General features: G+C 45.5%; 2 protein-coding genes across 6 annotated transcripts in view; both read left to right on the forward strand.

Annotated features, from left to right (window-relative positions):
- The window catches only part of tnrc6ba (trinucleotide repeat containing adaptor 6Ba), a 124,294-nt gene extending 118,577 nt beyond the window's left edge, over positions 1-5,717 (forward strand). For all 4 annotated transcript variants that reach the window (XM_067974333.1, XM_067974335.1, XM_067974334.1 and 1 more), the window contains 4 exons: positions 404-613; positions 1,568-1,647; positions 2,102-2,241; positions 3,419-5,717. In XM_067974333.1, the coding sequence (XP_067830434.1) occupies positions 404-613; positions 1,568-1,647; positions 2,102-2,241; positions 3,419-3,788 (800 nt within the window). In that variant the 3' untranslated portion in view covers positions 3,789-5,717. The remainder of the gene's footprint in view (positions 1-403; positions 614-1,567; positions 1,648-2,101; positions 2,242-3,418) is intronic.
- A 12,227-nt stretch (positions 5,718-17,944) lies between these two features.
- Positions 17,945-23,010, forward strand: polr2f (RNA polymerase II, I and III subunit F). 2 transcript variants are annotated; one of them, XM_067974337.1, is made up of 5 exons: positions 17,945-18,055; positions 19,124-19,193; positions 20,287-20,417; positions 21,501-21,572; positions 22,807-23,010. In XM_067974337.1, the coding sequence occupies exons 1-5, from the start codon at positions 18,036-18,038 to the stop codon at positions 22,895-22,897; spliced, it is 384 nt and encodes a 127-aa protein (XP_067830438.1). In that variant the 5' UTR covers positions 17,945-18,035; the 3' UTR covers positions 22,898-23,010. The 2 variants fall into 2 exon arrangements, with proteins under 2 accessions (XP_067830438.1, XP_067830439.1); XM_067974338.1 differs by lacking the exon at positions 21,501-21,572.
- Positions 23,011-23,426: the final 416 nt, after the last annotated feature.

Consider the following 23,426-nt stretch of genomic DNA (forward strand, 5'->3'; position numbering starts at 1 on the left):
CTTCCCTGCGGGATCTAATACTGCATTTAGCCATTACTCCCTGTGTGTAACACCAGAGATCATCGAATATATAATTTCATTACTCTGATGTCGCCACCTACAGGCCTCGACTGTGGGACTGCGGATTAAATAAGTCATGGAGCTGAATTGGCCGTTCATTTATTTTGGAAACGTTTTTGGAAAGGGGAGACTTAAAGGTTCCTACCATTCAAAAAATGTAATTTTGAAAATGTTTAAAAGTGCTAAAATCAGTTTGTTTTTTTTAAACTTGTACCCGAGCCCTTAGTTAGAATGTCTTGAGCATATCGTGGTGTTTTCTGGCCTCCTTGGTTCGGTGATTTCCCCTCTAACCCAGTCTGGTGGTTTGCATTAACATTGTGCCTGAAACACGTTGTTCTTCCAGCCAAGTTCAGTGACTTCAAGTCGACGTGGTGTCCAGATCCGATCGGACATCCCAGGATGTGGAAGAATCAGATGTCCTCTAAAAACACTAACCCGCCAACACGGCCGCCACCAGGACTGACCAATCAGAAGCCTCCATCATCTCCGTGGGGCAGCGGAGCCCCCCGATTCAGCAGAGGATGGGGTGTGCAGGAGTCACGATATGCCCTGAGTACGTACCTTTCTGTCTCTCCCTCTCTTTCTATTGTTTCTGTCTATTTTACTTGAACATTTATCTGCCTGATTTAATTGAGAACTACTTTATATTGTAAAATCCAGTCGTCTTGACATTACACTAATGTTTTCTGTGTGTTTATATACCCAATAAGAGGAACTGCTAGGCCTCGAGCCAATGGAATGTTCTTATCCTAGTCCCGTCCCATCCCATTTAAAAAATAATTTTTCTCTTTTAGCTACTTTATGCCATCTGACAGTGTCAGCTTGGCCCCAGTGGCTGCGCACTCGCCTCTGAGTCAGAACGATGACTTGAGCATGTAATCTAGGCTGAACCTTTAGTGCTGCACTGAGGGAGTGTTGCATTACCAGAGGAGCCATCTTTCGGATCAGACGTTAAACTGAGGCCTTAAACCCTCAGGTGGATGTAAAAGATGGAACTGTTTGACAAAGAGCAGGGGAGTTCTTCCAGTGTCCTCAGTCAACACCTCCAAAAACAGATGAACTGGTCAGCTATCTTATCGCTGTTTGTGGGACCTTGCTGTGCGCAAATTGGCTGCTGCATTTCCCTATGTAACAACAGCGACTACATTTCAGAAGTCATTGATTGGCTGGGAAAAGCTTCGGGACTGCATTTTAAAAAGTAATCTTTTGGCTGTAAAGCACTTTGGGATGCCCTGAGGATGCCAAAGTGCCGTAGAAATACAAGTTTTTTTAAAATCCAAGTGTGGCATTAACTAATCATGATGTCCTAATTTACCTGCTCCTCCTCAAACTCTTCAACCTTGGTTGTGCCTTTCAATGCGAGTTGTGACTTTCAGTCTTAAAGAAACTGTTGACAGCTCCCATCAATCAATTCACAGTGGCATTGAGTAGGTTGTCATTTCAATTGCAGGAAGACAGTTTTAAAAAAAAATAATAATAATAACCGTCATCTCCTTGTTCTCTCTAGGTTCCAACTGGAGTGATGGCAGTTCGGGTGGATCTGGTCGGGTCAGCTCCTGGCTTGTTCTTCACAATCTCACTCCACAGGTACAGAACGATAATCAATGATGAGGGGCTTATCTACAAAGGTACTTGAGGTTCTTGATGGGTTTGCAGTGTTTCCCTCAAGATTTTGGTAAAACGTAATGGTTAGCATCACCTGGCATTGCATACGAGTTCCCCGGCATCCACCAGCCTTGGGATGTAAACAAATAAACTTCCCTTAAAGGGAAAGGGAAATATCTCCCTCGTCTACTTCACTGGTAAGTAAAGGCAAGTTTGTACCTTTACTGTGATGCCCCTACGGTGGAATAGCATACAACACTCACTGTAGGCTCACACATAAAAGCGTGGCCTCTTAGATGAATGACTGGAGGGCACTGTACCCCAGCAAGAGTCAGCAACTTCAGAAGATGTGGGGGTGAAAAAAAGTTGTTCTTTAATTTTTTTTTTAAAAAAGCAAGTGAAATATTTAAAGAAATCAAACGTTGCTTCCTCTCAGATCGACGGCTCCACTCTGCGAACGATCTGCATGCAGCATGGCCCGCTGATAACATTCCACCTGAACCTGACACACGGCACCGCACTGGTCCGATACAGCACCAAGCAAGAGGCTGCCAAGGCCCAGACTGCGCTGCACATGTAAGTCCTGGCTTTGATATGATTGATAGATTATTCCTCATCCTGCTTTCCCCATTCGTGGGCCCTTAGCCACCGGACACTGTTCTGTAGTCAGGAAGGTGGAACAGTCTAATCACAAAGTGCAGACAGCGGGCCTCCTTTCAGTATTGCGTTTGTTTCGAATTTTGGTAACAAAGGGGAATATATCCAGGAACGCTTTCTTTTTATTCACATTGGCAGAGCTGGGGGTCGGGGGGGTGAACTTGTTTCACCTGGAACGAGAAGATAACTCTTTATCAGAGCTTACAAACTACCAATACTGGAAATCTCAAATGAAAGGAGAAAATTCTGCAAATCCGCAACAGATCAGCCAGTGTCTGAAAGAGAAAAGACAGGTTAAAATTTTGGTTGGATGCATTTAACCAGAGGTCAAAACATTGGCCTGTCTGTTTTCTTTCAGACATTGACACATCTGTGTATTTCTAGCTTTTTCTCTTTTGATTCCAGATTTCCAGCAATTTGCAGTATTTCTTTACTTCCAATGGACTGGTTGTTTTTCTGCTTTGGGCAGTACTTATCGGTGGGAGTCAGATGTTCTTGGGTGAGATACAGTGTTGGTTAGACTGGGTAAAGCGCTCAACGTGGTCTCCAGCTAACCTCTGGTAACAGTGGACCTTCCTTTGTTATATGGCCTAACCTTACTGCTTCTCGGAATGAGATTACCATATCCCAGGCTGCTGGTGATGGTGCACTTGGCTCCTAGGATTTTGGGTCCACTGGTTACAAGGTTGATGCTGACTGAATTAATAATCAAATCTTAAGGGGAGGCGGTGAGAAAATTAGTGGGGAGAAAAGAGGCAGAATAAAAGGGGCAGCGAGTTGTTACGATCTGGGACACTCTGCCTGAAAGGACGATGGAAGCAGATTCGATAGTAACTTTCAAAAGGGAGTTAGGTAAATACTTGAAGGGAAACAGCAGGGGAATGGGACTAATTGGATAGCTATTTCAAAGAGCCAGCACAGGCACGATGGGCCGAATGGCCTTCTCTTGTACTGTAGCATACTATAATAAAAGAAAATGCTGGAACTGTGCCAGTTAACCAGCATCTGAAATTGCTTTTCCTTTCCAAAACAAAAACACACACGTTCTCCAGGCCAAGGGTAATTCTGTCCTAATTTTTTTTTTGCTTTGTTGCAGGTGTGTGTTGGGGAACACTACCATCCTTGCTGAGTTTGTCAGTGAAGAGGAAGTCAACCGCTATTTTGCACAAGGTCAGTTATCAACACCATCGCCAGGCTGGCAGACGCTGGAGACGGGACAGAGCCAGATGGATGCAGTGGGGAGCAGTCTGCACTCGTTCGGCGGGCGGTCTGGCCTCGGACAGTGGAACAGTGCCGGAGGAGTGGGCAGGGGTAGTGGGAACCTTGCGGGATCCTCGCTTTGGGCCACCCCGAACTACACGGCAAGCTTATGGGGGGCCCCGAATTCCGATGACTCGCACCGAATGGGCAGCCCGGCCCCCCTACTACCTGGCGACCTCCTGGGCGGAGGGGCTGATTCAATTTGAACTTTTAAGCTTTCAACCTTGACCTGTGACCTCGTGAACTTTTTTGAACAGCAGCACTAATGTGTTTTTTTTCAAACTGCAATAAGTTTCAAGACAAGTTTAAAAAAAAAAGGAGAAAAAAAGAAAAAAGTGAAACAAATTAAGGGGGTCATCCACAGTCTCTTTTGTGCACATAGACACCTCCCTCCTAATTTTCGGCTACTTTTTTTTAATCAAAAAAAACAACAAAAAAAACAACAAAAAACAAAAAAAAAACATATCACACTTCGAAATACTTGAATCATGAACGCCAACATTAAAAATGTGAAGTACACTTTACCATCAAAAAATAAATAAGTTTTTAAAAAAAAGTAGTATAGTTTTTCCTTACACGATTTTTTTTCCCTCCGTATTGAGAAGTTGTTGCAACAGGACATTTACTGAAAACACAAAAACAGGCTTTTTAAAAAACTTTTTTTTGTTGTTGCACTGGGCACGTTTCCGTCCTCTGACATGCAATAGCGGAGACGCGACAGAACCTCACGTATTAAAGCTAGTGATTGACCAGGACAGATACTGAACCTAGCAGTTACTTACTAGATGGACAAGTTACAGGGTATTATTATGTACCAGTACCAGCCCTGTACCCATACAAATACCATATGCACCAACCCTTCACCAGGTTTGGAACATTGCACGTAGCTACGTTAGACTTGTGTCATTGTGGAGGCGGGGTGGGGGGTGGAGAAACTTAGCATAAGATTCTCAAACTGCTCCTCTCACAGGTAAAGGCACCACCAGGGGCAATACTAAATCACCCAGACCAGAGACGATTTCTGGTCTTTGCTGAAATAGTTTACCTCAGCCAGGTAGGCAGCAGTGGTGGAGGGGCTACAATTGATCACACTGCCTCTGGGGTGAGGGAGAGAGAAAATTGGTTGTGGTTCCAACGACCGTTGCCAAAAAATTCGCATGATCGGCTTGTTGGGTGGCGCAGGATTGGGCTCCCCTGCGATGCCCTCTGTGGTTGAATATCCTGCCAGCACTCACTGTCTAGGGTCATGGGTGAATAATGGCTGCTTGGGTGAGGTACCAAAGGGTTTGTTAGAGCAAAAGCCCATCAAGACTAAGCATCTTAACAGCATTAAGTCCACCTCCTGATACATGTGTCGAGAGTGGTATTTGCATCGGAGGTGCCTCCCCCTCGGTTTACCATGGATTTGGGTTGAATGTGGGTTTTATCTTCCCAGAGATTCACAGTCTTTAATCCAAGGAGATGCTATTCTCCTCCATTCCCTCCCCCCCCCCCCCCCCCATTGCCTCCCTCATCCAACCAAAAGTTGTCTTAACTAATTTCAGTTGATAATTAAGATGCTCCCAGCCCTTCACTACAATGCTGCTTGTTTTGTGTTCTATTTAAGGACTGGTAACTGTATTAATTTTTTCCGTAGTAAATTTTAACCCACCTAGTGACCGCACAGCACAACCTGGACCACCCCTAACACATGCTCTGATGAAGATATTATCACACTACTTCATGGTGTCATCCCATCACTATTGCTGCTGCTAGCTGGTATTGTACTGTTGATAGTTTATCACGCGCTACTATTTAGCATTGCAATAGTCTTGATTTTTCTCTCTCTCAAGTGGGCAATGTGCTGCCCTCTAAAACTGCTACACTCAAATGACATAAGCACTTAAAAACAACGTAGGGTAGAAAACTTAGTGTAGAGGTTTTCAAGTTAAATTTATGTGTTGCACTCAGTTTCAAAGTGTTGGGGGGACTTTCATTGTGTGCTGTAACCAGCTTTATCATTTTGTAAACTAGGGGGTTCGTGGCTGGTCAGTCATTGTCCTCTTTTTTCCCCCCCCTCCCCCCGAGGTATTCAAAACACTTAGCTAATCCAATGAAGGTGTTACCGTAATTTAATAAAAAATAACTCCTTTGAATATAGTCCCCCGTCTTTTTGTATAGTTTTGGTTTTTTTTAAATCTTTAAGCAGATATGTAGCTATCCAATTGGCATGTCTGGCTTGAGCCTTCCTATGTTCACCTGTACTGCCTGTAAATTGACACTTTCAAAAAACGGCTTGTAGCCGCCCACAAACCCTCACTGGCACAAGTCTGCGAAACTGGTTTACAGCCAGCTGTTTACATCCCACAGTCTCGGGCATCTCCACTCTTAACAAGAGCTTCTCTGTAACCGCAAAGGGATTTTGGAATAGGACCGAGCTGTGGGAACGACCCTGCTTAAAGCTATAATCACCCTTGCTGCATCTCGCTTACTTTTTATTTCCCTATCCCCAAAACCACACAGGTTATTTCTGAGAAATTATGGTTCATCTGTAATAGCAAGCCATCTGTGGCCATTCTGTACACTTACTGACCTGAAGTATGTAAACATATTTGCTGTAAACCTAGGGTAAGGTTATATGAGACTGTAAGAATAGCTTTAGCATATTTTTTGTTTACACCATACGTATGTCAGAACATGTCCACATCTGTGTGTGTGTGTGGAGCCGTGATACACGTGGCATAAAGGGGTCACATCCAGGACTCTTAACAGACCTGGTGTGACTGCATTATCGAACAAAAACTCCAATTTAAAATGCTAAGCAAAGATACTGAAAGTGTATTTCTTCAAAATGTTAAGTCAGGCGCATATTATGAACGAGTATGTGTGTCTGTCTCCTGTGACGTATTCCATTAGTGACCTTATTGCGTGTGGGTTACACTGAAATCACTCAATCAATTGAATTGTACATACAGCAACGCTGGAGACTGTCACACATCCTTTATATACACACACACACACCTCAATGGGCAGCAGACTGTATCACAGTCCTGCTGCTGCACAGGCTGGTACTGGGCCCCAATTCATGGTAGATAAATGCCAAACGCAGAGAGCGGAACAGTACCTTTGTTCACTGGTCGATCACTATATAAAAGATATAAACGTTTACGACGAATGTTCTTCAGATTAAAAACAGTGTGTGCTTTCCTTCTTTCCCCCTTCATGTTTTAAATCCGCTTGGGTGAAACTTAGTGAGAAAAGCATTTACTTGTTTAGGAAACTATATATATATATAAAAAAATTGTTAATGTTCTAAGTATTGCACCTTTTTCTGTTAATTTTTTTTTAAAAATTGTCCTCATTGTGTTTTGCTGTAGTGTTGAATTTTTTTAATCACAAAAAGAAAAGCAGTGTAGTATGGGTGCTGGGGGGGCGGGGGTCATATTGGACAGCGAGCAGTGACGTACAGTGGGAGGAAAGGGAAGGAAATCTTGCATCTTTTGCCGTAAGTCTTCACCTGCTGAAGATCGTGGGTTTGGGGCCGCACCAGTGTCATTTCTGTTAAGTGACCAAAAGTGGCTGTAATTACAAGTTGCTGCTTTAATCTAGCTTTGGATTGTACTCAATTAGCCAACCCGTAGAAACCCCCTCGCCTTTCCCCTTCCCACCCAGACGTACGGACACTTTGCATTTGCCATGCCCTACCCACCCCAGTCACGCACGTGCGTGCGTACACACAAACACACACACACACACACACACACACACACACACCCCTGTATGCTTGGTCATCTTCCAGCACTTTGTGGAGTTCTATAACCCTGAACATTAGGGAGGTGCCCAGGTGCTTGGCCTTGTCCTGTTTACATAACCTTTTAGGGCTGTGTCGAATTATTGAATACAATATTTTGAAGTATCTACGTTTTTAAAAAAAAAAGTTGCCCAGTTCTGATTAAACAGACTGATGACAATTGAGTCTGGTGGAACAGGGATACAGCACTGAACTGTAGGTGCTGTATCTGATCTAGTCTACAGATAGGGGAGACTGTGGACGACATAATGATAAGTCACCAAAAGCTGCAAAGTATTTTTACTCCGCTTTATTGACCGAGGCAGTGATTTGTATCCAATAATCCAAAATGAGGTGGATTGGGGAGATGGGGAAGCTGTTCATTCTCCCGTCGCACTTTTGTTCACATTTTGTTTTTGAGAGCGGTGGGCTCCAGAGTAGACGAGCGATTCAAATGAACAGTTCCGATCATCGATTTTTAAATATTCAATTCCAAATATTGCCGGCACAGTCCTAGAAATTTTTTTCCAAGGCATAGAGAAGTCAGAAATAATAAAAAACGATGAATCGTTCTTCCATCGAAACAAGATTTTTTTTAAAAGACCAAAAATATATGTTTCGTATTTTTAGATGAGGAGTAACTCTGGGAGCATTTGACAGTGTTTTGTTTTAATTTTATTTTGCTTTTTTTTTGTTTTGCTTATATTACTTTTTTCCTCCTAAAGTATAAAGAAAGTTCTCAGGAATTTTTAGGGGAAAAGCCAGTTCCCGAAATGTTACTTTTTTTTAATTTTAAAAAAAAGAGGGAATTAAAAGCTAATGTCCGACTTTGATGAGATTTAGATTTTTCAGTCTGTTTGCTGCACCAATTCCAATCCTGTCTAATAACTGTAGAAATTTACTTAAATGGTAATACCTCATTGCAGTCCTGTTAGAATATTTGGGCTACGAAGGAAACGCATCCACAAAACTTTAAAGCCACATCCAGTCTGACCTGGCAAAAGCATTTTCTGTCGTCCTGGAGTAACGGGGGTGGGGCGCGGTGGGGTAGAGGGGAGGGTGTTGTTGATCCAATGTGACATTAAGCCTGCTACCATCCCTTTCTCACCATGCAAGGACCCTTTGCTAACTGGACAACTTTGTCAAAACATTGTGGGGGGGTGGGGGGGACCCTCTGCTCGCGTGTAAATGGCCGCTCGAGGTTGCCTTGCATCGACTGCTGTCTTGCTGGAGTCTTCAGGCAAGCCGATTGTGGGTTTGGGACCAGCCAGCCTGGGACACGGCATTCAATGTTATGTATTCATTGTGCGACCCATCCTGGCTGGCCCAAAGGTGAGGGAAATTGCTTAAAAAAGTTTTTTTTTCAGGCAGGAAAAAGTAAGCGAGACGATTCTAAAATAAGCACAATTTTTGTTTTCTGTTCCCCCATTCCCCTCACCAGTCTGACTTGTTCCATCTTGACGAAGACATTTCTTGTGATATTCGGGTGGGGTTCTGGTTGAAAGAAATGCTAGTATTTGTTCAAACTGTTCAGTCGCCCCTCTCTACGCCAGCAATATTTCAGAAAGGTGGAAGTTCCTGGAGTGGGTGGGGGGGTGGGGGCGCAGAGCACCTCCAGGGAATGGGCTGATTTCTCTCAGCTTATACTGTCGCTGCTGCTTTGTTTAGTGGCGTTGTTTGATGTTGAGGTGCACCTTTTACAGCTGGGCACTGGGATTTACCACTAATGCAGCCAGCAGTCCGCGATATTCCTAACCTTTTCACTTCGATGGGTCGGAAATGGTGGCCTGGCAAACGTAGGAGCAGAAAACCCAGCGGTCTCCAGTGCCATGCCCCCCAGCCCCATTATGGGAATTCAAAAACAATTATATACTGTGCAGTCATTTTGTTCCTTGGTAACACCCTGCAGATTAACAATTATTCAGGGTATCACATTTCTTTCACAGAACCTTGACCAGGAAGTTCCCCCTTCAGTGATTTGAAGCTTCTGTTGCAATGATTTTTACCCCATTTTTTAAAAAAAACATTTTTTATGTAATTATAAATATTAAATAATTGGTATAAAGATCAACTCATTGGAGAGTTCCTGACTTGAGCTTGGATCTCCTCAACATGCACTAACGTGGAAGGTTACTAATTGTGTAGTAACGTAGTCTTGAGTGAGTGCAAGATGACAGCCCATCACTCACACTCGGTGGTGGGCAGGAGCGTGTGGACCCACGTCCACTGGCGGAGTTTGCCGACCTGTGCTGCTAACCACAAAGTGTTCTTGCAGACGCGTGTGTGCAGTGCCAGTCCTGCGAGAAACGAGATTCACGGTTACACTGAGAATCTTAAAACAGGAAAAGTAAAAGCCTTAAAACACGCGTAAGCCAGACCTTTCCTGTGCGCTGTCTATGAGAGCCAAGCAGAAGTGTGTTTTTAACAACAGGCAACAAAAGCATAAAGTGTAGCCAATACTCAGCAGGTTCAGCAGCACCTGAAAGAGAAAAAAAAGGTTGATGTTTCAGATGGTAACTAAGAAAACATTATCCTCTCTTTCTTTCAGATGCTGACCAACCTGCTGTGCATGTCTAGCGTTTTCTATTATCGTACTTGTGTATGCGGAGGTCCTATAATTTTTATACTATCCTAGTAGTTACTCCTACAGCCCCCCAACCCCGGACAACCCTTCCAATTGCCTTGAATCCCAGCTTGTTTTGTAATGTGTATGGGGAGGGGGGGGGAGGCGGTGGGGGAAGGAAATCACACTACCCTGGTCAGAAAAACACTCCCACATCTGCACACAACTGTACCTTAACCCTGGAACACTTCGATTATTGGCAGGTGTCCCTAAAATGGTGGTGGGGGGGGGGGGGTTTAAATCTCGGATACCTCTTATGGTTCCTGTATCAGTTCACCAGCCTGCAAGCGATGACCGTGTTTTGCTGGAGGTTGCGGGATATCCGACTGTAATAGAACATGTGAAGCAACTTAAGTTTCCAGTCTCCTGCCTTTCCCAGATCTTCGATCGATGTAGAGGAACTTCCTGGACACACCGCCCCTGGGAGGGAAGGGGAGGGGTTGGAATGCAAAATGGCACCTCCATAGTTGACGAGAAGAAATTTTGACGTGCATTAAAAATTTGGTTCTAGTCAGAGACTCGGTTACAATAATTACGGTGCAGTTGATTTCAACAGAAGGCAGTGCCACTTTTACTGCTGTTGTGTTCTCCTTAGCAAATCCCATTATTCTGTGATGACCTCTTTTTCCACCCAGTTGTGACTTGGCAACACCTAGGTCAGTTTCCATCATACTTTAAGCCGGAAGGTCATCCCCTTTAATCCTCTCCCATGCTCTTTTTTTCCTCTCGTGTCCTTTCTGCTCTGTCACCCACTGTCACACTGCCTTTCACATCAGGGCATAGTATCTATTTGATCAAAAAAAAAACCACGGCCACAATATCTCTTGAGGGAGTGCCTAAATACCTCACAAGATTGCTGAGGATTCTAGTGCAGATCCCTCGCTCACACACCTTTCTTATTTCCCTGAAGAGAGTAAATAACCATTTTTTAAAAAACTAACTCAAGTCGGACATTACCGTTTAATCGTCCCTACTTTTCAAGTGATCCCAGCGCTCATCACTGACCGACTTTAAAGGAGCATTGGTCCCTAGTTCACCTGTTATCTGTGCCCGTGGAGATCTACAGACTTTGAACTGGGCCAACTTAAAACTTAGTAGGAGTCCCTTCAGAGGGCAGTTCCTAGTCTTTGTCTTATCAACCAGGCAGATGATATTCCCTAAACAGCATTTTTGTGATGTTACAGTGCAGTTTTAGCACTTTCCTGTCTGTAGTATTCATTGATTGTAAATGGTAGGGTCAGGACACAAGCCACTTGTTCTGTATTTGTCTCACGTTTGAAGAGGCTACTTTTGTTTCCTTGACGTCAAATAGCAGTGCTGTTGGTAGGGGGTCGGGGTGGGGGGGGGGGGTCCTTAAGTGAAATGGTAGTCTCGGTCCAATCTCTTTAGAAAAGAAAATTCCCAAAACTGCCCTTGGAGTTAGTGACAGTTCACCAATCTTATTTGGATAGGCTGCTGGGGTAGAGTTGACTGGAATGTGGAAGCAGCTGGCAGGGAGGATGCTGCCCTCAGAGCCCAGGGTTTGAACTGCATCGTTGACATCCTGGTCCCCCCGACCCACGCCATGCTTGAGTTGAGAATGCATTGTGCTGCTGTTAGTTTAATTGCACAGAGTATTTCAGTTACGTGTATGCACAATTTTAATAGGGTTCTAGTGTTATCCATATCTATAATTTTAAAATTTGTCCCTTTTTGTTTTTTGAGTGTGTGGGGGGGTGGCGGGTGGCTGGAAAGACAGTACAAGACCTCACTACGTTAGGGTGATGAGGGTTTTGCTGGGGATCAGATGCCACATCTTTCTGATGGGAACAGTGCCGCCTGATTCCTTTCTATGCTTCTGACGTCGGCCATTTGGATTTGCAACGGTTATCGCACTTCGTTAAAAAATTTAGTGATGAGAATTTCTGCCTTTTTAACAAGTATGTCTTATTTTTTTTTTAAAAACCAGTAGCGGTGACTGAGAGTTGTTGGTATATTGATTAATTAATTCCGCTCAAGTCAATATTGTGTGATCCTGGGCTTAGCACAGAGAGATAACTGTGTCCTGTCCCAATATTTCTTCTGTCGATACTGTAGGGTGCATTTATTGTTTGTTTTATCCTTTTATGGGGGAAAAAAACACGACTTATTCTGAGAATTTAATAATCTTGTTACTGATTTGTGTGTGGGAGTTGTTAAGTAACAAAAAAAATCTGCTGACTGCCTTGATTGTTCTCCAGTTTCCCCCCTCCCCAATTACAGGTGGTTGCATTACATCAGTGTCCCAGGGTCTAATTGCCATGCTGTCATTGTATCAAATTCCTGTGTTTAAAGGGGCAACAATCAGCTTTACTTTGAAATTTTCCTTAAGACAGTATCGTATTTTAAATAAACCTTTTGGATTTCATAGATCTAACCGTGTGTGTTATATTGCACAGTATCTTTAGTGTATATTAAGGAAAAGTTTTTTTTTGTTAAGTATTAATGATTTTGGCGGAGCAGAGAGGGGACTCTGATACTCGTAAAGGATTCCTTTTTGAATTGCATGTCACGCCCTCCTTGCAGGACTGCAGACGAGTGGCACAATTTCTCACTCTTTTCCACCCCCCTGTGGCAGTTGAAATTCACAGAATTGTAGGGCGGGTGCGTGCTATACTTTTGAGTTGCTGATATTTGTCGTTCTCTCTCCTGGTCGAGTTGGATCATAGCCAAGGGAAGGAATGTCACCAATTGCTTTTTGCAGAGTAGCTTTTTTGTCCTGAGTACCCGTGAATTTTTGAGTTCATCAACTCAGCACCAAATATGGATGGTGAGATTCCTGGGGATCTGAAATGTGTGTGTGTGTGTGTGTGTGTGTGAGCTCTTTCAATATCGTTATTAACCCATTTTAATTTAAGGGGTTATCTTTGTTAAAATAGCACACACAGTATTTTGACATAAGCGTGTTAACCAATGTGCTGACAATAGTATCACGAGGACCTTCAGCCTTCCGCATCTGCGACTGTTTGCGCTGTTCCCAAACCGTATCAGTCTACTCCCAGTACTTTCTGTCGTTTCCTCTTCCCTCTCCTCGCTCCAGTATGTCAGATACCTTTTTGTTTACATGATAGATTGGATTCACTTTAGACCGGTTGATCTGATGAAGTCACACTTGTATGCCCCGCCCCCCCCCCCCCCCCACCTTGTCTCCGTTATACCTCACCTTGCCTGCTAAGCGGGGTGCATCTTGGACGACCCATGCATTGTTCTATGTTGTACAAAGAGGCATTAAAAATCCGTTGGGGAGTGGGGTGCGGGGAGGAGATTGAATTACACTGTTTACACTTGCCTGATTCAATTGCTGTGACTTGCAGAGTGATGTCTTTATTATTTTGCTGCACCGTAACAAAGTAGATTTAACCAAAAAAACCACTTTTTTTTGGAGTTTACAGGGTATGTGTGTCACCATGGAACATTCGGTGCCATGTAAACTGGGGTTAAAGATGATCAGTGAAACTGGACTATATGGCGGGGAGTTAGATAGGCTCTCTCCCCTTTTCTCAGTGGAAGCTGCAGTGGTCTTGCCTGAGATTCCCGTGTTAGTTGGTTATCGGTGTAGCAGCCAGTTACACACACAGAGTGCAGTAAGGAGGCAGCATATCGGAACTGCTCAGGAGAAGTCGAACCTTTTTTTTTCTCAGTTGCAGTCAGTTCAGATAAGTGACCTGTATATAAACCTTTTAACTACAATTGTTATCACTCGACTAGGGTAGAATTCGGCAAACAAGAAGGAAAAGATTTTAAAAAAACAAACTTATTCTGAAAGTACTGTGAATTATATATATATATAAAAAAAACTTAAATTCTGTGGTTCCAAGAATTTCTCAAATTCTGTTTTTATAAATGAATCCTAATGTTATATAATAAGCAATTTAGAACATTTGCAGAGGATTTTGCTGATATGTCATACATTAAGCATGTGCATATTTTGATAGGTTTTGAAGGAGAAAAAAAAATGGAACTTGGTGGTGGAGATAATTGGTCTGTTTGGTATTCGGATATCTGACTTTCTACCGTGCCTGCCCCCGGTACCAGTTCAGTATTGGTGCTATCAGACTGTCTGCTTCTTGTATTGTTAAATATCAGCACGGCAACCCCTGTAGCACACGCAGTGGGATGCCTGGCTCCTCGGATTTGGGCAGCAATCACTTCAAAAACTGCCCGCGGCTTCAGCTCACCTGCCAGCGTTGGGCAAGAAGTTTTTGACTCATTTTGAGCCGGCCCGCTCAATGGTTTGCCACGGGTAACTGGATAATCCATCTTTTTTGGGGGGGTGGGGGTGGTGGGAGGGAGAGAGAAACCTGACGCCTTTTGCTCTTCTGCGAGCACACCCCTCCCCGCCTGACAGTGGTTGGCAGGGCTTGTGAAAAAAAATCTTGTCATCCAAACCATCTTTCCTCCAGATTGAAGGTGGGATCTGTGGCAGAGAGGGGTGTCTGTGCAGGGAGGCAGGATGTGAAACCAGAAGGAAAGTTTATTTATTTATATGTGTGTGTGTATAAAATGCATTGTTGTCACTAGGATTACTTAGCGTATTGGTGCCAATACACTATAGGAAGAAAATCGTACTTAAGCCAATACACTCTAAAGATGTGTGATGCTCTTAATTCATTGCTTAAAATTGCTCCTATCTCGACCAGTAATCGCCAGTACTGCACTTCACCCCAGTATTACACAGCTCAGAATGCTGTCTTCAGACACGACACAAGATTGGAAAGGCAGAATCTATAATTGTACGGCTAGAAGTTTTTTCACAGTTCATGTGGCCAAGAGTACATTATGGTTTACTGCAATCCTGGTGACAACATTGTAATGTATAAATAAATGATAACTATAGCGTGGTGGGAGGGAGGGAGAGAGAGACAGGACTGACACGCATCAGAGAAAATGAATGTATTTCATCACTTTAAAAAAAAAAATGACCTGCAAAAATTAGTTTAAAGGGATACTGACTTTTTACCACAGCAGAAAGGGGGAGGGGGTAGAGGGGGAGAGGAATGTCCAATGAGTGGGTGTCATTGCCTTTTAATTAGAAAAAGAAAATCTGAGAACTATGCATTCTGTAACCAGGATAGGTACTTATTGAGAGGGAGAAACAAAATCACTGGTTCATTAACAAATTGTGTTGCTCTACGTAGTTTGTACAAATAAGCTGGAGAGTTTTAATTTCTTGTTCTGGCCATTGCTGGTACTGTATCCCCATCGCTGGAATAATAAGGGTGAATTTTTTTTTATATATCAGAGCAAAAATATTAAAAAAAAACAGTCGATGTCATTTCATTGAAACTGAAAAACAAAAAAGTTGTTCTAATAGGTATATATATAAAGAATTTTGAAATTTGCTTTTATCCGTGGTTTGTTTTGAGGATGTGATTGTAATTGTGCAACTCAGTTGCTTCAGTGGACTACATAATTTTTCTTGAGAAAAACAAAAGAGAATAAACATGTTGTGTTTGGCTGCTAAGCATTACCTCTGGAGTCTTGGTGTGTGTTTTTTTTCTCCGTTTGATGCTACATTACACAACAACAAAGCTTGCATTTATATACCGCCTTTAATGTAGAAAAACGTCCCAACTTGTAAAACCAGCCAGCTTGGCTTGTCACTGGAGGCTGGTATTTGTCTCCCATGAAAGGTGGCCCTGGCTGATGAGCTGCATGAATTTACCTGGTTAAACTCCCAACAGTATATCTGTGCACACCCGGGGTTCCTAAGCCTTTGCACTTCAGCCAAAGCTCGTTGGCCTTAAGTAAGTGGGTTGTGTACTCCATATTGGGCAAACAGAAACTCAACTTATTACTGAGCAATTCAAGCTTGGTTTGGAGGCTCTTAAGATTGGTGATGAATCTCTCTGCATGTCAAGACGCCCAACAAAGGAGAGTAGGTTATTCATTTTGCTTTAAATACAGAAGCAGTATACTTAATATCTATTGGCTTCAACAGTAAGGAGGACCTTAACACCAGTTATAATTGTTACGTCCCTTTAAAACATGGTAAGTCCGATGTGAAAGTTCAATCAGTTCTGCCCTGCACCTTACGCAGTGATTGTACTCCCCATAGTTGTTTATTTGAGTGCGGTAACATCACAGAAATACATAGAAATTGCAACACAGAAATGGGTCTTTGGGTTTGCTGGTATATTCTGGTGTTTATGCTCCACACAAGTTCCTCCCACTCTACTTCACCTCACCGTATCTGCATAACCTTCTATTCCTTTCTCCCTCATGTGTTTATCCAGCTTCCCCTTAAATCCATCTATACTATTCGCCTCAACTACTCCTTGTGGTAGCGAGTGCCACATTCTCACCACTCTCTGGGTAAAGAAGTTTCTCCGGAATTCCTTTTGGATTTATTAGTGACTATCTGATATTAATGACCTCTAGTTTTGGACTCCCCCACAAGCAGAAACATTTTCTCTATGTCTACCCGATCAAACCCCTTCATAACTTTAAAGACCCCAATTAGATCACCCCCCAGACTTCTCTTTCCTAGAGAAAAGAGCCCCAGCCTGTTCAGTCATTCATGGAGAGATTGACATTGAATGCAGGTTGTCTGCATTTCCACTACAGCTCACTGTACAGGTTTTAGGATCATCACCTTTTGCTCAGTTGCAGACTGGGCAGGATGTTCAAAACATAACTTACGATAAAGTTGTGGATACGATGCTGGACGAGCAGCCTGGAGATCGTGAGTTGTGAAAATTAATTCAATAAATCTTCAGGAAGAGAACGTGCCCAGTCTGATCCACAAATGACTCCAATCTCACAATGTTTAGTCTTAATACCCTCTAAAGTGGCCTAGCAAACCAGAAGGTGGCACCATCACCTTGACAGGACAACTAGGAATGACCAATGAATGCAGCCTTGCCAGAAATCCCCACCCCAACCCAACCCAGCAACATCCCAAGAAAAAATAAAGACCTGAAATGCACACACAAAAGCAATCGCTCAAACATGAATGTGCAGGTGTTTGATTATTAAAATTGCTGCCTAGCCTTCTTCCAAAACTTGACTCTGAAGTGTGCAACCACCTTTGCATCTTATACCTCAGTCCCTCCTTGCTCCACAAACCGAACAGGTTAACCACAAGACAGATCTTGTGTTTTGAATCAGAGTGTGTATGCTGCAGAGAACAAGACGAAACAAACAGTTTGGACAGGGTTTTCATTAGAAACCAGCCGCTCGTTGGGAGACACATCTGTTGCTGGAGCAAATGGGCTAAGATTTGGATGCTTAAGGCGGTTCGCTGTCACTGAATTTAGGAGATTTACTGATTCTGATTGGTGTGGCCTGAACATTGGTTTTCTAATTTTCTCCCCACCTCCCAGGTAGGGAATAAGGGTGAGTTGGAGGATGTGTAACCACAGTGCTAGGGGAAAGGGGCCTCTGCATCAGAAGGGGAGAGAAATAAGCAGAACCGATTCTATTGACTCATTGTGGGATGGGCGTTATAATTTCTAAAATCACTGAGGATCACTCGAGGGGAATGTGTTCTTGGATGCCCAATTCCACCTTCCCTTCCCTTCCCCATTGCTTCTGGTGCCAGGCTACTGCCTTTATCAAATATGGCGGACCAGCGTTCAAATTGGCATCATGCCAGTAAACAATCAGGCCTGTTGGAAATCACTGGTTTTAGTTGTTTTGCAGTCGGTGTTTAACGGTTAAACGGCACGGAAGGTGGATTATGGGTTTTCCTTTTTGCTCATAAAATCTTATACCAGTGCTGGCCACCAATAATAATTGCATTTTGTATTTTTGATAGCTATAAATATACATACATTTATTAATATGTTGTTGGGCCAGCAGAATTATGATTTATTTATTTTGGAGTTAAGACATAGGCCAAGTTTGAATAAAATTTATTATAAAATCTCCAATTAGTCCCAGGGCGCCAGCATCAAAGATGGCGGACGGCTCCTTTAAACGCCGATGACGCGGGGGGTGACGTCGCCTTTGCCCTCTGACCCGGAAGCGGTGTTTCATTCCCCGGGTGCGTGTTGTTCTGGAAGGAGCTGCCGGCGGCGGGAGAGCAGCGGCGCCGCGACCATGTCGGACAATGAGGACAAGTGAGTGAGCGGGAGCCCGCCATCTCCGCACCCCGGGCCGGGCCCGGCTCCACCGGGGACTCGCAGGGCCTCTCCCCCGCACCACCTTACCTCAGATGGCCGCTCTTCATGTACTTGGTCCCCGTGATAGGACCGAGAGGGGCTTCTGGGCCTCAGCCGGGAGCAGCAGCGCCCCCAGTGCCCCGGCTGAGTCCCCGCACCCCGGCACCGAGTGACCTGCAGCGCCCCCCAGTGCCCCGGCTGAGTCCCCGGCACCGAGTGACCTGCAGCGCCCCCCAGCGCCCCGGCTGAGTCCCCGGCACCGAGTGACCTGCAGCGCCCCCCCAGTGCCCCGGCTGAGTCCCCGCGCCCCGGCACCGAGTGACCTGCAGCGCCCCCCAGCGCCCCGGCTGAGTCCCCGCGCCCCGGCACCGAGTGACCTGCAGCGCCCCCCAGCGCCCCGGCTGAGTCCCCGCGCCCCGGCACCGAGTGACCTGCAGCGCCCCCCAGCGCCCCGGCTGAGTCCCCGCGCCCCGGCACCGAGTGACCTGCAGCGCCCCCCAGCGCCCCGGCTGAGTCCCCGGCACCGAGTGACCTGCAGCGCCCCGGCTGAGTCCCCGCGCCCCGGCTGAGTCCCCGCACCCCGGCGCTAAGTGACCTGCAGCGCCCCCAGTGCCCCGGCTGAGTCCCCGCACCCCGGCGCCGAGTGACCTGCAGCGCCCCGGCTGAGTCCCCGGCACCGAGTGACCTGCAGCGCCCCCCAGCGCCCCGGCTGAGTCCCCGCACCCCGGCGCCGAGTGACCTGCAGCACCCCGGCTGACCCTGGAGCAGGGGTGGGGGAATGAAGGTCCGGGATGGGAGATGGTTTCGATGACTGGAGGTGTGGGCAGGGACGTGGAGCTGGAGGAGATGACTCGGGTCGGCTGGCAGTGTTGGAAGCCGATTCTCTGGGACACAGGGTGATGGAGATGTGAAGCTTTAAAGCACGAGGCCACACTGCCTCCTGACTGTGATACAGGTCATTGGGCGGTGAGCTCAGCGTGATTAGGATTAGATTAATTTGCTACGTTTATCATCTTCTGCTTCCAGTTTCGACGGAGATGATTTCGACGATGCCGATGAAGATGAAGGAATGGATGATCTGGATAACGTGGAGGAGGTGAGAGCACCTCAGTGTACCCCCGAGTGTACTCCCGAGCGCTCCCCCTCTGTCACTCCAGCTATTCGAACTGAGGCTCAGTGGGCAGCACTCTGGCCTCTTGAGTCAGAAAGTCATGGGTTCAAGCTCCACTGCAAAGACTTGAGCCCATGATCCAGGCTGATATTCCCAGTGCCAGTACGGAGGGAGTTCTGCACTGTCGGAGATGCTGTCTGTAGAATGAGACATTAATCCAAAGCCCCGTCTGCCCGCTCAGGTGGATGTAAAAGATCCCATGGCCACTATGTGCTCATGCCCTTCTCTGTTGTGCCAGTATCTTGCAAAAGGCCCCAGGACAATACCACTGTATTCCTGGTATAGCCAGGTGCTCACAATATGCTCCAGCAATGACCTGTAGCTTGCTTCTCCTTCACCTGTGACCTCACCCAGGTGTCTCTGGGCTTGCTAACTCTGCCCTTCTGTGACCTACGATCATTGGTAGAACCTTCAATCATCATGACTCTGCTTTTTCTGGACTTGATGGCATAGATAGATTTTAAATTGTTCAGTGGAGTAGGGAGTTCAGTAGGGGTCCCTCAACCAACACCACCAGAAACGGACTGACTCAATTTTAAAATTCTTGCCTTTGTTTTCAAATCCCTCCATGACCCTCGCCCCTCCCGATCTCTGTAACCTCCTCCAGCCCCACAACCCTCCGAGATCTCTGCACTCCTCCAATTCTGGCCTCTTGCGCATCCCCGATTTTAATCCCTCCACCATTGGCGGCCGTGTCTTCAGCTGCCTAGTCCCAAAGCTCTGGAATTCCTTCCCTAAACTTCTCTGCCTCTCTACCTCTCTCCCCTCCTTTAAGACGCTCCTTAAAACCTACCTCTTTGACCAAGCTTTTAGTCACCTGTCCTAATATCTCATTATGTGACCCGGTGTCAAATTTGTTTCTGATTAACGCTCCTGTGAAGCGCCTTGGGACGTTTCGCTACGTTAAAGGATAGAAATTCAGTGATCTAATTGAATGGCGGAGCAGGCTCGAGGGGCTGAATGGCCTCCTCCTGTTCCTATTTCTATGACTAATCTTTCAACCTGATTTGATTTCCAGGAGGACCACGAAAATGTGGAGATCCTTCCGGCTGCAGACGGCCAGCAGGCCAATCAGAAAAGGATCACGACACCGTACATGACCAAATACGAGAGAGCTCGAGTACTGGGAACACGGGCCCTTCAAATAGCGTAAGTGCAGCCTCTGCTTTGTATCTGTCTGTGACACCTCCTCCCAGGAGCAGTGTGTGCGCAGAGAGGAATAAAGAACTTGCATTTATACAGCGTCTTTCACAACCTCAGTGTAAAAAGTCAGATAGCCCGGTGGTGAATACTGGAGCCTGGTCTTCAGTTGCTTCCAAGCCTTTATTCACAGAGATTCCCCTCACACACCGAGCAACCCCTCAATAAGCTCCCTCCTATCAATAGATACGAGAGTCCCCAATTGATGTGCATCACCTGAATACAAGTAACACTAATTGATATTTTCCAACAACGTTCACCTGAGGAAGGAGGAAGCCTCCGAAAGCTTGTGAATTTAAAATAAAATTGCTGGACTATAACTTGGTGTTGTGAAATTGTTTACAATTGTCAACCCCAGTCCATCACCGGCATCTCCACATCATAATTGATATCAATCACATGGGTACAATCAACACTTGGGACGTCCCAAAGCACTTTACAGCCGATGAAGTACTTTTTTGAAGTGTAGTCACTGTTGTAATGTAGGAAACATGGCAGCCAATTTGTGCACAGCAAGATCCCACAAATATCAATGTGATAATGACCAAATAATCTTATTTTATCAGAGATGTTGGTTGAAGGATAAATATTGGCTCAGGACACCAGAGAGAGCGATGGAGAAGTAACTTTAAAATTAGAGCTAGGCCGTTTAGGAGTGAAATCCATAACCACTTTTTTTCTCACAAAGGGCAGTGGAAATCTGGAACTCGCTTCCCCCAAAAGGTTGTGGATGCTGGGGGACAATTGGAGCTTTCAGCACTAGACCGCTAGATTTTTATTGGGTGAGGGTATCGAGGGATATGGAGCAAAGGTGGGGAAATGGAGTTGAGGTACTGATCAGCCATGATCTCATTGAATGGCGAGGCAGGCTCGAGGGGCTGAGTGGCCTCCTCCTGTTGATGATGTGACACGTGGGCCGCTCTCGGGAATCCCCAGGGCTGCTGGAAGACCGGGAAACCCGACAGAAGCTGCAATTCATCATATCTCTCCCTTTCTCTCCTTTTCCCTCCCTCTCTCTCTCCCTGTGTGCAGGATGTGCGCACCAGTCATGGTGGAGCTGGAAGGGGAGACGGATCCACTGCAGATCGCAATGAAAGAGCTGAAGTAAGTAGCAGCACCCATGCAGCACGCGGTCCCCTGCGATTTGCTGTCGTTGGTTTTCCTGAATGCAGGGCCCTGCATTGCTGCAGATTGCCGAGTTATACTGGCTCTACTGCCACGCAGCTGGGATGAACTAACTCAGCACAGAGTCGGAAAGTTTCTGTTCTGTGCGGTTCAATAGATTTATGGGGGGGGGGGGGGGGGGAGACTAACATCTGGAAATAAAGAGCTAGTCCCAGTAAAAGTGACCATGAAGCTGTCGGATTGTCGTAAAAACCCAACTGGTTCACTGATGTCCCTTTTAGGGAAGGAAACCTGCCGTCCTTACCTGGTCTGGGCCTACATGTGACTCCAGTCCCACACCAACGTGGTTGACTCTAAACTGCCCTCTGAGGTGGTCTAGCAAGACACTCAGTTGTCCTAACAGCACTGTGGGAGAACCTTCACCACACGGACTGCAGTGGTTCAAGAAGAAGGCGGCTCACCATCACCTCTCAGGCAACTAGGGACGGGCAATAAATGCCGGCCTCACCAGTGACGCCCACATCCCGAGAATTAATTTTAAACAATTCGTCACTGAGCTGATTGATATCATGTAATCCTCTGGATTGCATTATATTCACTTTGAAGTAGCTGCTTATTCTTTATTGGGTTGTTGGGCCCTTCGTTTCACATGTGGTGATGGGAATGAGTTCATAGAATCACACAGCACAGAAGGAGGCCATTCGACCCATCGTGTCCGTGCCGGCTCTTTGAAAGAGCTATCCAATTAGTCCCATTCTCCTGCTCTCTCCCCATATCCTGCAAATTTTCCCCCTTCAAGTATTTATCCAATTCCCTTTTGAAAGTTATTAATTGAATCGCAGTTTCAGGCAGTGCATTCCAGGACATAACAATTCGCTGCATAAATAAAAAATGTCTCCTCATCTTCCCCCCCCCACCACAGCCTTTTCGCCAATTATCTTAAATCTGTGTCCTCTGGTTACCGACCCTCCTGCCAGTGGGAACAGTTTCTTCGTATTTACTCTATCAAGACCCTTCATGATTTTGAACACCTCTATTAAATCCCCCCTTAACCGTCTCTGCTCTAAGGGGAACGACCCTTAATAACTATTACTATTATATATTGCCTACATAACAGCAGTCACTGCTCTCCAGCGTTGTTCACTGTTGGTCGGGCACCATGAGCCATTCCCTGTGGAGCGATTACATATCAATGCAAGTCTGTGTCTTACAGAGCACGAAAAATCCCCATCATTATCCGAAGATATATGCCAGATGGAAGCTATGAGGATTGGGGAGTGGACGAGCTGATTATCACGGACTAACCCTCACAGTCCAGTCAGGCACTTTGGACACGTTTCCTGTATTTAATTTATTTTTACTCTGCAATTTTTTAAATTAATATTTTTATTACTTGTAAAATAAATGTTGATACACATTGAGCTGTCCCGGCCTCTGAATCCGTGGGGAGTAGAACTGGGTTCGAGGGACGTATTGTTAAAGGTGTGGCTTCCAGTGTGAATGGGCATTAGCTTTACCCTGTATCTAACCCGTGCTGTACCTGCCCTGGGAGTGTTTGATGGGACAGTGTAGAGGGAGCTTTACTCTGTATCTAACCCGTGCTGTACCTGCCCTGGGAGTGTTTGATGGGACAGTGTAGAGGGCGCTTTACTCTGTATCTAACCCGTGCTGTACCTGCCCTGGGAGTGTTTGATGGGACAGTGTAGAGGGAGCTTTACTCTGTATCTAACCCGTGCTGTACCTGCCCTGAGAGTGTTTGATGGGACAGTGTAGAGGGAGCTTTACTCTGTATCTAACCCGTGCTGTACCTGCCCTGCGAGTGTTTGATGGGAC

This window comes from Heptranchias perlo, chromosome 40 (genome assembly GCF_035084215.1).
Source record: "Heptranchias perlo isolate sHepPer1 chromosome 40, sHepPer1.hap1, whole genome shotgun sequence".
In the NCBI taxonomy this organism is placed as follows: domain Eukaryota; kingdom Metazoa; phylum Chordata; class Chondrichthyes; order Hexanchiformes; family Hexanchidae; genus Heptranchias; species Heptranchias perlo.